Consider the following 12,859-nt stretch of genomic DNA (forward strand, 5'->3'; position numbering starts at 1 on the left):
CTCCAGTTCCAGGGGATCCGACATCCTCATGCAGACATACATATTCATAAATTAAAAATAAATAAATTAGCCGGGCGGTGGTGGCGCACGCCTTTAATCCCAGCACTCGGGAGGCAGAGGCAGGCGGATCTCTGTGAGTTCGAGACCAGCCTGGTCTACGAGAGCTAGTTCCAGGACAGGCTCCAAAGCCACAGAGAAACCCTGTCTCGAAAAAAACCAAAAAAAAAAAAAAATTAATTAATTAATAAACAAATAAATAAAAACACTAACAGAAGCCGGTGAAATGTCTCAACCAGAAAAGCATGTCCCACCAAGCCTGAGGACCCTGTTCAATTCCCACGACTCATAGGATGGACAGGAAGAACTGACTGTCACAAGTTGTCTGACTTCCACACACACATGCTAGAGCAAGCGTGCATAGTCGTGCACGTACGCGCGTGCACACACACATAAATTTTCTAAAATGTATTTCACAAAAAATTACACATTTTTTGCACGCACTTCTAAGTAGACCCAGAAGGCAGGACTGCGCCAAGCTGCCACCAGAGGGAGCCCTAACAGCTATTGCCGGGGACACACCCACTTTCCCAGGGGTTCAACTCCACCACTCTTCCATTTCCATGACTTACTTTATTTTGTTTTTATTTTTTCCATAATGTGCTGATGTCTTGCCTCTGTGTACGTGTATGAGTGTGTGTGTGTCTGTGTCTCTGTGTGTCTGTGTGTGTGTGTGTGTGTGTGTGTGTGTGTACCGTGTTGTAGAAGGCCCACAGAGGTCAGAAAAGAGCATGGGATCCCTTGAGCCTGGGTGCTGGGAATGGAGCCCCAGTCGTCTAGAAAAGCAGCCAGCGCTCTTAACCATCTCTCCAGCCCCGTTTTAAGTTATTTTTTTAAGTGTCTCATTACGTAGTAGATCAGGCTGGCCTCAAACTCACAGACTGGCGGTGGCACGATCCACCCCTCCGTCTTCCACCGAGTGCTGGGATTAAAGGTGTGGCTGCCACCATGTCAGACCGTTTCTATGATTCTTGTCATCTTTAAAAACCTTTGTCTGGGGCTGGAGAGATGGCTCAGTGGTTAAGAGCATTGCCTCATCTTCCAAAGGTCCTGAGTTCAATTCCCAGCAACCACATGGTGGCTCACAACCATCTGTAATGAGGTCTGGTGCCCTCTTCTGCCCTGTAGGCATACACACAGACAGAATATTATATACATAATAAATAAATAAATATTTTTTTAAAAAAAAACCTTCGTCTGGGTGGTGGTGGCACATGCCTCTAACCCCAGCACTCGGGAGGCAGAGGCAGGCAGATCTCCAAGTTTGAGGCCAGCCTGGTCTACAGAGAGAGTTCTAGCACAGCCAGGGCTACACAGAGAAATCCTGTCTGGAAAAACATAAAGAAAAACAACAACAAAACATTATACCTCTCGAAAAGCCAAACCAAAATATTATACCAGGACCGGCAAGACACTCAGTGCATGGACGGACAGCAGAGTCTGAAGCCTGAGTCTAAGCTCCAGGGCCCACGTGTTGGAAGGAGAACACGGACTTCCATGTCTGACCAGCACACACGTGATAAATGTTCAGACAAGTCACCATGGATGCCATGATGATGCTCACTGTCTCCTAGTGGTCAGGAAGCTGAGGCAGCAGGATCACTGTGAGTTCCAAGCCCGTACTAACATAAACTATAGGTTTTTTGTTTTCTTGTGTGTTTTTGTTTTTGTTGTTTTGTTTTTATTTTTCAAGACAGGGTTTCTCTGTAGCTCTGGAGCCTGTCCTGGAACTTGCTCTGTAGCCCAGGCTGGCCTCGAACTCAGAGATCCGCGTGCCTCTGCCTCCTGAGTGCTGGGGTTAAAGGTGTGCGCCACCACCACCCAGGCCGCCCTCTGATTCACTGCAAAGCTGGAGGGACTGGTCTGCTCCACCTCCAGCATTCACGTGTGTGCGTACATGTGCATGCCTGTGTGTGTGTGCACACACCTGTGAACACCACATCATGCCCAGTTTTTCGGAACTAAAGATGGCACCCAGGGCTTCATGAATGCCAGGACAGTGAGCAACCTAGTGAGGTACAGCCATATTTGACAAAGCATATGAAAGAGAAATACATTCTTTTATTCCAGTTCTGAGCATGGAGTATATGGCATCATACTATCTGGGCGGGGCTCCACCCTGACCACACCCCCAGCCCCTCACCAGGGAGTCTAGGCTCTGTCCTGCCCTTTTTCCTTTGTTCCTGTTTTTGTTGTTCTGTTTGAGGGTTTTGTTTCTATGTGCTTTTATGTTTACATACGTGTGTGTGCATGTGTGTTTGTGCACATGTGTGTGCATGTGTGCTGATGTACATGTGCACACGGCAGAGGCCGGTGAGGGGGTGTCAGTGTCCTCCCCTTTCACTTTCTGCCTATTTCTTTGAGGCAGGGTCTTCCCCCCTCCCCAAATGTTGGAATCAGAACTGATGGAGGAAGGTCATTGGTTAAAAAATAAAGAAGCTGCTTGGCCCTCATAGGTTAGAACATAGGTGGGTGGAGTAAACAGAACAGAATGCTGGGAGGAAGAGGAAGTGAGCTCAGACTCGATAGCTCTGCTCTCTGGGGCAGACGGGATGAAACTCCGACCCAGGATGGACGTAGGCTAGAATCTTCCCGGTAAGCACACCTTGGGGTGCTACACACATTATTAGGAATGGGCTAGTCCAGGTGTGAGAGTTAGCCGAGAAGAGGCTAGATATAATGGGCCAAGCAGTGTTTAAAAGAATACAGTTTGTGTGTTGTTAGTTTGGGGCATGAGCTAGCCAGGCGACCAGGAGCTGGGGCGGCAGGAACACAGCCCGCAGCTCCTACTACAGAATCGCACCCGACGTGGTAGCAGCAATTTCTTGGGTCTGCTCTGCTTGCTAGAGGCAAGCAAGCGCTCTCATCTAAGAGAGGCTTCCTGACTCAGCTTTAGCTGCAAAGCTTGAAGCTCTTTTAAGAGGTCCTGCCACGAAACACTTAAATGGTATTGATAAAAGCTGACTGCATGCTTGTTTGTTTTCAGACGTAGCAGGAAAAAAGTTGTGTTGTTTTAAAATGCGGGCTTTCTGGGCCGTCCTGCCAGGGCAAACTCTGACTGTTTGAGGCAGGAGGGCCGACTACAGAGAGAGGACTTCAGTGTTGTCTGCTGCAGCTTGCTTGCTGGCAGGGACCTTGAAACACCACAGAGTTGTGGCAATAAACATGGCTACAGCTGCTGGTACCTCTGCCATGAGGCTGGAAACCTAAGGAATGGGCTGGATCCAGCCATCAAAGCCATGGCTTTAGTCCTACTGATATTGTTTGGTAAATTAAAGACTCATGTGGTCAGAAAAAGAGAGATATACAGTAAAGAGAGATTCAAAGACAAAGAAAACTTTAAATGATTTACAGTGTGTTTAAAAATATATGCAGGCTAAAAGTTAAAGTTCTTAAAAGTAAAAAAAAACAAAAATAAAAAAGTAGTTGGGTGTGGTAGTACACACCTTTAATCCCAACACTTGGGAGGCAGAGGGAGATTGACCTCTGTGACTTCAAGGTGTGGCAGTACACGCCTTTAATCCCAATGCCTGGGAGGCAGAGACAGCCGGATCTCTGAGAGTTCAAGGACAGCCTGGTCTACAGAGTTATTCCAGGACAAAGATATACAGAGAATATAAAATAAAAGTAAAATAAATGAAATAGAGGTTAAAATAAAGCTGCACAAAGATGGAAAATACACAGAGAATTTTGATACTGTATGCTATTATGCTCTGTTTGAATTGTTTGAATGCTGAGGAAGGAGCAACAGCTGCTAAAAGATATTTGTTTATAAATGTTGCTGAACTAATCCAACATAGATATTTTGAAAATACCTTGACTTCAGAATTTGGATCTAAGGATATGATACTTTGGAAAAGAGATTCTTCTTTTGTTTTCACAGACGATGACACCCTGCGGATTGCTTCCATCCCAGTATGGTATGATAGACCACGCCCTCCTGAAAGGTTGCTGTGAACACCTTCAAAAAATTACTTCACTCAATTGACGACTGAGATGAACCTAGCACACAGGTTATACCCTGAAATATCTGATTAACAGCGCCCCCATTCAGCAGGAAGCAGTTTGGAGAGAAAAAACTGCGCCCATGTTCCCAAATATTGTTTATAAATGTTCTTTTACATTTAAAGGGGGATATGATATAGATATGAATAATTTGCATTGGTACGGATTTTAAGGTCAATTTTGTTATATGTATATGTATTTCTGATCTTTTTTTTTTTTTTTTTTTTTTTAGTTTTTCGAGACAGGGTTTCTCTGTGGTTTTGGAGCCTGTCCTGGAACTAGCTCTTGTAGACCAGGCTGGACTTGAACTCACAGAGATTCGCCTGCCTCTGCCTCCCGAGTGCTGGGATTAAAGGCGTGCGCCACCAACGCCCGGCTGTATTTCTGATCTTGATTAAGGTATTGTGATTGTGTAGTTCATGTAAAAATGTAATGTATATAGGTTGTTAATAGATAATCATCTATAATAGTCAAGTTTGTAGTCATGTTAGTTAGATTTTCTAGATGTACATAGATATATTTTAGATAGGCATTCTTCATATCTTTCAAAAGATTATAGAATATGGTATTTTAAATGTTTTGAATAACTTAGTGGCGCACGCCTTTAATCCCAGCACTCAGGAGGCAAAGGCAGGCGGATCTCTGTGAGTTCGAGGCCAGCCTGGTCTACAAGAGCTAGTTCCGGGACAGGCACCAAAGCTACAGAGAAACCCTGTCTCGAAAAACCAAAAAAAAAGCCGGGCGATGGTGGCGCACGCCTTTAATCCCAGCACTCGGGAGGCAGAGGCAGGCGGATCTCTATGAGTTCGAGACCAGCCTGGTCTACAAAGCTAGTTCCAGGACAGGCTCCAAAGCCACAGAGAAACCCTGTCTCGAAAAACCAAAAAAATAAATAAATAAATAAATAACTTAGGACTTTTCATGACAATGAGACACGTCTGCTCCTGGCAGCACCAATCTACTTCAAGAAAAAGATGGGCATCGAACAAGATCCTTATGGAGTTTGATAGCCATTTGGGCAAGAAACTGCTCTTGCCTGGACTGTTGCATAAACTGGACACAGAGAACCCGCAGAGAGGACTACTGAACTTGCCTAAAGGTGAGATGATCTTTCGGGGTTCCTGATTCATGAAGGAGTCTGCGAGACATTCTGCAGGACACAGCAGATAGTGACTGAACTGACTTTGAAATTTCCTGCTTCATGGAAATGTCTGCTGGATACTATGGGCCTGTAGGCCGAAGATGGATGCCCCAACGGTACAGAGAAACTTTGGGTGACTGTCAAGGCAGCGAGATGTCTCTGTCATTTCTAGAGTTTGGAAGTTGCTTATTTTTTGTTTGCTTAGGTAATATTATATCCTTCTGGAGTCTTTGATGGAGTTAAAGAATATATAGATAGTTTAATTTTCTTTTGTTATGATAAAAGATAAAGTAGATGTAAATATTGTAACTGTAATTCTTGCTTGATAACTGCTTTGTAATATGTAATTTTGCTATGTTAAAGTGAAAGCCTTTCCTTTTTGTTTAAACAGAAAAAGGGGAAATGATGGAGGAAGCTGGTTATTGGTTAAAAAATAAAGAAGCTGCCAGGCCCTCATAGGTTAGAACATAGGTGGGTGGAGTAAACAGAACAGAATGCTGGGAGGAAGAGGAAGTGAGCTCAGATTCGATAGCTCTGCTCTCTGGGGCAGATGTGATGAACCTCCGACCCAGGATGGACGTAGGCTAGAATCTTCCCAGTAAGCGCACCTTGGGGTGCTACACACATTATTAGAAATGGGCTAGTCCAGGTGCGAGAGTTAGCCGAGAAGAGGCTAGATATGATGGGCCAAGCAGTGTTTAAAAGAATACAGTTTAGCCGGGCGTTGGTGGCGCACGCCTTTAATCCCAGCACTCGGGAGGCAGAGGCAGGCGGATCTCTGTGAGTTCGAGACCAGCCTGGTCTACAAGAGCTAGTTCCAGGACAGGCTCCAAAACCACAGAGAAACCCTGTCTCGAAAAATCAAAAAAAAAAAAAAAAAACAAAAAAAACAAAAACAAGAATACAGTTTGTGTGTTGTTATTTTGGGGCATGAGCTAGCCAGGCGACCAGGAGCTGGGGCAGCAGGGACGCACGCAGCCCGCAGCTCCCACTACACAGAACCTCGTGATTTCTGCCCTAGACTGAAAGCAGGTTCTTTCTTCTAGGCTCCCTTGGCTGGGTTTCAGGAAGCCCGATTTGTTAAAGGGCTGCTTGGAGTTGACTTTGGCAGGAACAGTCACCGTTCTTAGCCTCCCTATGTGGCCTCGGGGATCAGAGGGAAGGATTGTGGGAGTAACCACACTCAGTGGCTCCAGCTGGTATACAGTGGTACCAACTACACAGTGAGCCCACGAGCTTTCCCAGCCTGCCCTGCGCAGAGACTGGGCAGGAAAGGTGGGTGCTCTCACTGACCCAGTAAGCTTCTTTGTGGTCTTGGGTGCCCCATCCATTACAACCCCCCATTTCCTCCATCTCCACCCCTGTCACCGGCCCTCCCCAGTGGTGCACAGAAGCCACGGCCACAGGGGAGGCAGGATCCACATGTTTATTGCGGAAGACAAGGTCTACAGCGAACGGTACACAGACCCCACGCGGGGTGGGGCTCCCACATGCGGGGGCAGGGGTGGGTCACAGCAAGCGAGGCCTGGCGGGGTCCCCAGCACCAGAGAAGCCTGGGCAGGTTGGCCGGCAGCCAGGGCGGGCTCCCGCCTCCCCTGCCACCCAGCCTGGTGGTTCCCAGGATGGGCAAGGCCAGCCAGGAGAGGCCTGGGGTGGCCCAGAGATTGTGCTATCAGGGTGTGTCCCTGAGAAAGGGCTGTGACCCCCTGTCCAGCCAGGAGCCGCTCCCCGGGCTAGGGAACAGGCAGCGGCTGTGGGGGCCCTGGCCTGGCTGGAGATCAGGGCTCGGCTACACTTAGACTCAGGCTTCAGGCTGTGATTCGCCCTGTGTGTAGGAGACAGAGACCCTACTGAGGTCGGGCCCCCCCCCTGTCATCCAGTTGCAGCTGTCTTTCTGCCTCTCTGGCCCTCTGTCTCTCTCTGTCTCTCTCTCTCACACACATATAACAGACGACCCAGCTTGCCCCAGCCCCAGCCTGGCCTGCTGTCCCCGAGAGGTAAAGACCACACGCACTGAGGCCCAGTGCCAGCATCTCTGACTCTTGTTCCACAACACCAGATGACTGAGCCACAGGCCAGCTTGCCACAGTCTGGAACAGGACCTGGTGCTCCTCAGACAGCCAAACAGACAGGTTGTCAGATACACTGCTGCCCACTCCTGAAAACACAGTCCATACAGGAAGACCATGATGTATAGGTACCCTCCATAGCCACACACAGGCCGCTCTCCCCAGCCACCATCCGCACTGTGCTCTCGCTAAGGGCACAGAATGGCACAGAAACACTCCATCCCGAGACAAACACACACCCATCACACACACACAAAGTCACATGAACATAGGATTCTACAGTCACCCTCATGTGGGTGGGACACAGGCCCAGGAGCCAGGGCCACTCAAGTGTCCTGGACAGTCTCACAGATACCGCAGAGGCTCCAGGACTCAGGGCACATGCGAGGGACGCTCTCTGGGTATGAACAACCAGCGAAGGCGCTCAAGGTCTGTCAGGGCCCTGTGGCAGCAGGAACTGGTCCCACCGCCCCACACGGGGGCTTCACCAATGGGCTCTCGGCTGGGCACCCTTCCTCAGCACCCCAAACCCCAACTTGGGGTCACCGTTGAGGCACTACTGTCTCCGTAGAAGGCCAGTGTCCAGATGGGTAGCCTCTAGGCAGCCATCCCACGTCCAGGCTCTGGTCCCCTTGTGCCTCTGCGGAGGACAGTCCTGGGCTTGTGCTGTGGGTGTCTGCTGCTCCAGGGGTGGCGCTTGGGGCTGGCAGGGCATTGCTGCAGGCTCTGTTTATTGCCTGGTGGCCTGAGGCCCAGCCCGTGGGCCCATCCACCCTGGTGTGCTGCAGGAGAGGACTGGGTGTGTTCTGGACCCAGGGAAGGGTTCAGGTCAGGGGTCACAGGGAACAGACAGGACCAGGTGAAGGAAATAAGATGTGAGAAAAGAGGTCACAGTGATAGAATGTGGGGAACAGGGTGTGGGTGTGACTGGGAACACCCTTGGAAAGGGACAGAGACTAAGAGGCAAGGCAGCCTCTCTGGTCCTTGCTGGAATGTGGGGTACAGATAGAACGGGGGGCGTGGACAGAGAGAAAGAGGGAGGTGTCAGCAAGGGTTGGTAGCGGATGGAGGTGTGAAGGGACTGGGGTGGAGCTCAACCCTACTGTGGGCTGATAGTGTGGGAAGAGAGATGGAGGAAGCCGTGGAGAAGGAAGAAGAGGAGGGAGGGTAAGAGGAAGAATGGAATGGGAGGGAAGGGAGGGAAGAAGGAGGGAGGAGGAGAACAGGGGGGAAGGAAGGAGGGCAGGGAGAAGTCGGAAGAAGAAGGGGAGGAGTAGGAAGAGGGAGGGGAGGAGCAGAAGGAGAGAGGGGAGGAGGGAGAGGGAGGGGAGAAGGGGAGTAGATAGAAGGAGCAAGAGAAGGAGGGAAGGAGGAGAAAGGGGGGAGGGAGGGAAAGAGGGGGGGAGGGGAGCAGGAGCCCTGGAGGCCCTAGCCGGTTCTGGCCGGCTCACATGAGCGCGCACTTGCCCTTGATGCGGTCAGCCCTCTTCTGCTTGCTGGAGCGCTTGCCGTCCACGCTGAGGCTGACGCTGCGGCGCGTCTCAAGCGTCAGCAGCTCCTGGAACAGCTCCTTCACGTTGTAGTTCATCTTGGCCGAGGTCTCCATGAAGGCGCACTTCCACTCCTGTGCCACGGCCTGCGCTTCGCGGGTGTGCACCTCCCGCTGCGTCTCGTCGCACTTGTTCCCCACCAGCATAATGGGGATGTCCTCCACGCTGCCCTTGATCTGCAGGATCAGCTTGTAGATGGGGCTCAGCTCGTCCAGCGATTGCTTGCTGGTCACCGAGAACACCAGGATGAAGGCGTGGCCCTTGGAGATGGACAGCCGCTGCATGGCGGGGAACTGGTGGCTGCCGGTCGTGTCCGTGATCTGCAGTGTGCACACGCTCTTGTCACAGCTGATCACCTGTCGGTACGTGTCCTCTATGGTAGGGATGTAGGTGTCACGGAACGTCCCCTTCACAAAGCGGAGCACCAGCGAGCTCTTGCCCACGCCGCCTGCACCGAACACAACCACCCGGTAGTCGTTGCTCTGTTCCGGCATCTTCTCCGAAGCCGGCTGGGCGCACAGGGCCGGCTGCTAGAACCCCAGACCGACCCTGTTGGAGAAGGACAGTGAGAGGTGGGAAGCCACCTGGACCCGGGATAGCCTTCTGTCCCAGCCGTCAGGACGCAGAGGTGTTGGTCCCTCCCGCATCCCACCCAAGTGTCTCCCAGGTAGCTCTCCCGGATGCCCCTGCTGACTCTGCAGGGGAACTTGCTGCCAACCCCTCAGCTCCAAGGCCCAGAGGTCCCAAGGGGACTCTGAGTTTGGAGACAGTGCTGTTGAGACCAGGAAACGCTCACACTCAGCACAGGTTCAGGGTCCCACTTCAGGCCTGGCTTCCACCCAGCTCCTGCTCCACACCAGTGCAAACGACTCAGAACCTCAGCCTTGTCTTCTTCCTGCCCTATCCTTATATGTAACAGACCCTGTCTCAAAGAACTCAAGGTGGGGTGCTAGAGAGGTAATTTGAAGGTTAAAGTACTGGCTGATCTTGCAGAGAACCCAAGTTCAGTTCCCAGCACCCACATGGCAGTTCACAACCCTCTGTGGCCCGACGCCCTGTTCTGGCTTCTGCAGGTACTGCACACATATACAGGAGAACAATGAAGAAAAAGAATCCCGTTGTGAAAATCAGCTGTGGTGAGACCAGAGCTGGAGAGACTGAGGCAGGGGGATAATGAATTCTGGGCCACTCTCTGGGCTACAGAGTGAGACTCTGTCTAAAAAACAACAGCAAAAATTAACGTCATTGTGGTGGCATACACTTTTAGACCGAGCGCTGAGATTAAAGGTGTGCGCCACTACTGCCTGTCACTCGGGAGGCAGAGGCAGGCGGATCTCTGAGTTGGAGTCCAGCCTGGTTTACAGAGCGAGTTCCAGGACAGCCAGGACTGTTACACAGAGAAACCCTATCTCGAAAAACCAAAAACAAACAACAAAAGCAAACAAACATCAGAACCAGAAAACTGCCATCTCCACCAACAAGAAGCCCAAAAGCACAGTGGGGGCCTCAGCTCTGGATGTCCTGAGGACGGGCTTCGGGCCTGGCCCTGGGGACTGGCCCCGGGAAAGGGCTTCTCTGCCTCATAAGTGGCTGTCACTGACATCCAGGAATCAGATGTGTAAATCCTGACCCCGAGTCCCTGGAAGCAACTTCTGGGACATGGGGACTCCCAGCCCAGGCCAAGCGGGACTCCCTGTTCCCTAGATCTGTGCCTTGGGCCCTGCTCAGGCTGCTGTGTGCTTAACGTGACTCCCAGCCAGGGATTCCTTGGGGTTTCTCTCCTGTCTTTCCTCAGAGCACAGCGTGGACACTTCTGAAGTCTGGAGGTGAGGAAGAATGTGGAGGGCAGCATGCGGAAGGCCTGTCCCCGCCATGACTGTCCCTCATCAAGACCCCTTTTTCTCTTCCTCAGTGTGTATGTGTGGGGAAAGTCCCAAGGACAGCACCAGAGTCAGACCCTGGGAGTGTGACGCAGGAAAGTGACAGTGTCCTTGGAATTCAGTTTCCCTCCTGTGAGCTGGGAGCCCAACCTAGGATAGCTCACAGGGATATGGCTGGGGACAGTGCCTGGGGCCCAGTCTCTGACAAGTCTCCACAGTCACAGTGACCAGGTCCTCCGTGGGGTCTGAGAGGACATTCAGGGCCACCAAAGGCACCGGATGCCAGGACAGAACCCTGGTGACACATCCCGAAATCTTCTCAAGCTGGAGACGAACTCAAACGGTACCCAGACTCTACCCAAGGCACTTCTTGGCCCGGGAGGAGCTGGGAGGGGCCGGCCTGGGGCTGCCCTGGGTCCAGCTAACTTCACATTTCTCTCCTGGCTAACTAGAGCAGTGCACTCAGTGACGCCATCCCCACTGGCCTGAGGGCATCGAAGGTGGCAAATGCAGGTGGGGTCTGCACCTCCCAGTGCCTCCCTTCCCGGTGGTGGGGACCGAGGGCCCAGTGCCCCGGAGGGATGGCCACCAGAGAGGTCCTGAGGTCTCGGTTCCCCAAATAGAAGGGTCCTGTACAATCCAGGTCTTGCTCCTTTGGGGACAGGGGAGAGGGCTTTTGCTCAAGGTCATGTGAGCTGGGAGGTGGCACGTCTCAGAGGGACTCAAAGCTGGGCCTGGCTCAGCTGTTGTGCCCTGGGGGCTCTGAGGAGCTTGGCCACCCTGTCTGAGTCACCCCAGGCCTGGGCCAGCCTGGCCAAAACCCCTTCTCCTGTCCACAGGACAGCAACACAGCGCCCTGGTACCCTGAAGCCACCTCAGGTGCAAGAAGCCTTGGCCAGGGGAGGGTCTGGGGGCGGGGTTGCTGACTAATGGGGGTGACTGACCTAGGGGCTGCAGACTGAGGAGGGGCCATGATGGAAAACAGGCAGTTTTAGGGACTCAAAGGAAGGGGGTGCTCCCTGGGAGTCAGGAGGGGACTGACCAGAGAGGAGTCCTGAGAGGGGCTTGGTCGCGAGGGCGCAGGGCTCTGTGGGTGGCGGTGAGGGACCTGGGCCTCAGCGGGCAGATCGCAGAGGGCATGGATGAGGGGACAAGGCCCGCAGGGGTCCAGGGCGATGCTCTGCGTGGCCAGGCAGGGGTGGGGCGACCGGGAGCTGTCCATGGTGGCTACAGGACGACCGGGGACACGCAGGACCTGGCGCGGTGACCTGGGAGGGTGGGCCGGAACAAAGGGATCATGGTGGCCTGGGGACCCCTCCCCACCCTCGGTGGCCGCGGCCGCCCTGCCGCCTACCTGGGCCGCTGTGGTCCCCGTCTGCGCTGCTGTCCGCGCCGCCGCAGTCCCGATGTCCCCGCCCCAGCCGCGCTCCGCCCCGCCCGCCCCGCCCGCCGGGACCCGGGCCCGGGCCCTTGCAGCCCAAGGTCACCGCCAAGCCCGCCCTGGGTGTCCATCAGCCGCCGGGGGGCAAGCCGAGCGCTCGGCATCCGGACATCCACACCCACCCGATCCACGTGGCTACCTGCACCCCAGGAGACACGGGTGGGTGACAGGACCCACCATGTGCGGTCCTGGAGCCACGATGGACGGTGTTTGGGGGTCACCCAAACTGCAAAAGAGAGAACTGAGGATGGGGCGTGCGTGGTCCAGGTCGGATCAGCGAGGCGCTGAGGATGGGGGTGGGGGGCGGTGCATGGTCCAGGTCGGATCAGCCAGACGCAGAGGGTGATGGAATAAGATGTCAGTCAGACTGGAGAGGTGGAGGCAGGGGGACAGTTGTGAGTTTAAAGACAATCTGGGCTACAGAGTAGAGGACTCCTGGGGCAGGGGCGAGGGGGGGAGGCTGGGGGGCGGGGATGGAAGCAAAGGAGAGACAGAGAGACTAAAAGGCAAAACAGCACAAAGAAACCCGTCACAGGGTAGAGGCTCTGCTTGTCTGGCAGCCCTGGGGTCCATTCCCAGCACCGTAGGCACAGGCAGTGTGGTGCCGGCCTGTCGGCAGCATTGGAGACAGCAGGAGAACCAGGAGTCCAGAATCAGACTCAGCTACAGAGACTGCCTCAAACGAACAAAGAAGAAAAGAGAAAAAGATAAAACCC

The 12,859-nt window shown here is 53.0% G+C and overlaps 1 protein-coding gene across 1 annotated transcript; it reads right to left on the bottom strand.

The window, feature by feature from the left end:
* Nucleotides 1–6,620: 6,620 nt before the first annotated feature.
* On the bottom strand, nucleotides 6,621–12,446 carry LOC130875941 (GTP-binding protein Di-Ras1-like). Its single transcript, XM_057772262.1, has 2 exons — nucleotides 12,057–12,446; nucleotides 6,621–9,371 (listed from the first exon to the last, which is right to left on the bottom strand). Exon 2 carries the CDS (start codon nucleotides 9,314–9,316, stop codon nucleotides 8,720–8,722), a length of 597 nt encoding a protein of 198 aa, XP_057628245.1. The 5' UTR covers nucleotides 9,317–9,371; nucleotides 12,057–12,446; the 3' UTR covers nucleotides 6,621–8,719.
* Between the last annotated feature and the right edge of the window lie 413 nt (nucleotides 12,447–12,859).

This window comes from Chionomys nivalis, chromosome 6 (assembly GCF_950005125.1).
Source record: "Chionomys nivalis chromosome 6, mChiNiv1.1, whole genome shotgun sequence".
Taxonomy (NCBI): domain Eukaryota; kingdom Metazoa; phylum Chordata; class Mammalia; order Rodentia; family Cricetidae; genus Chionomys; species Chionomys nivalis.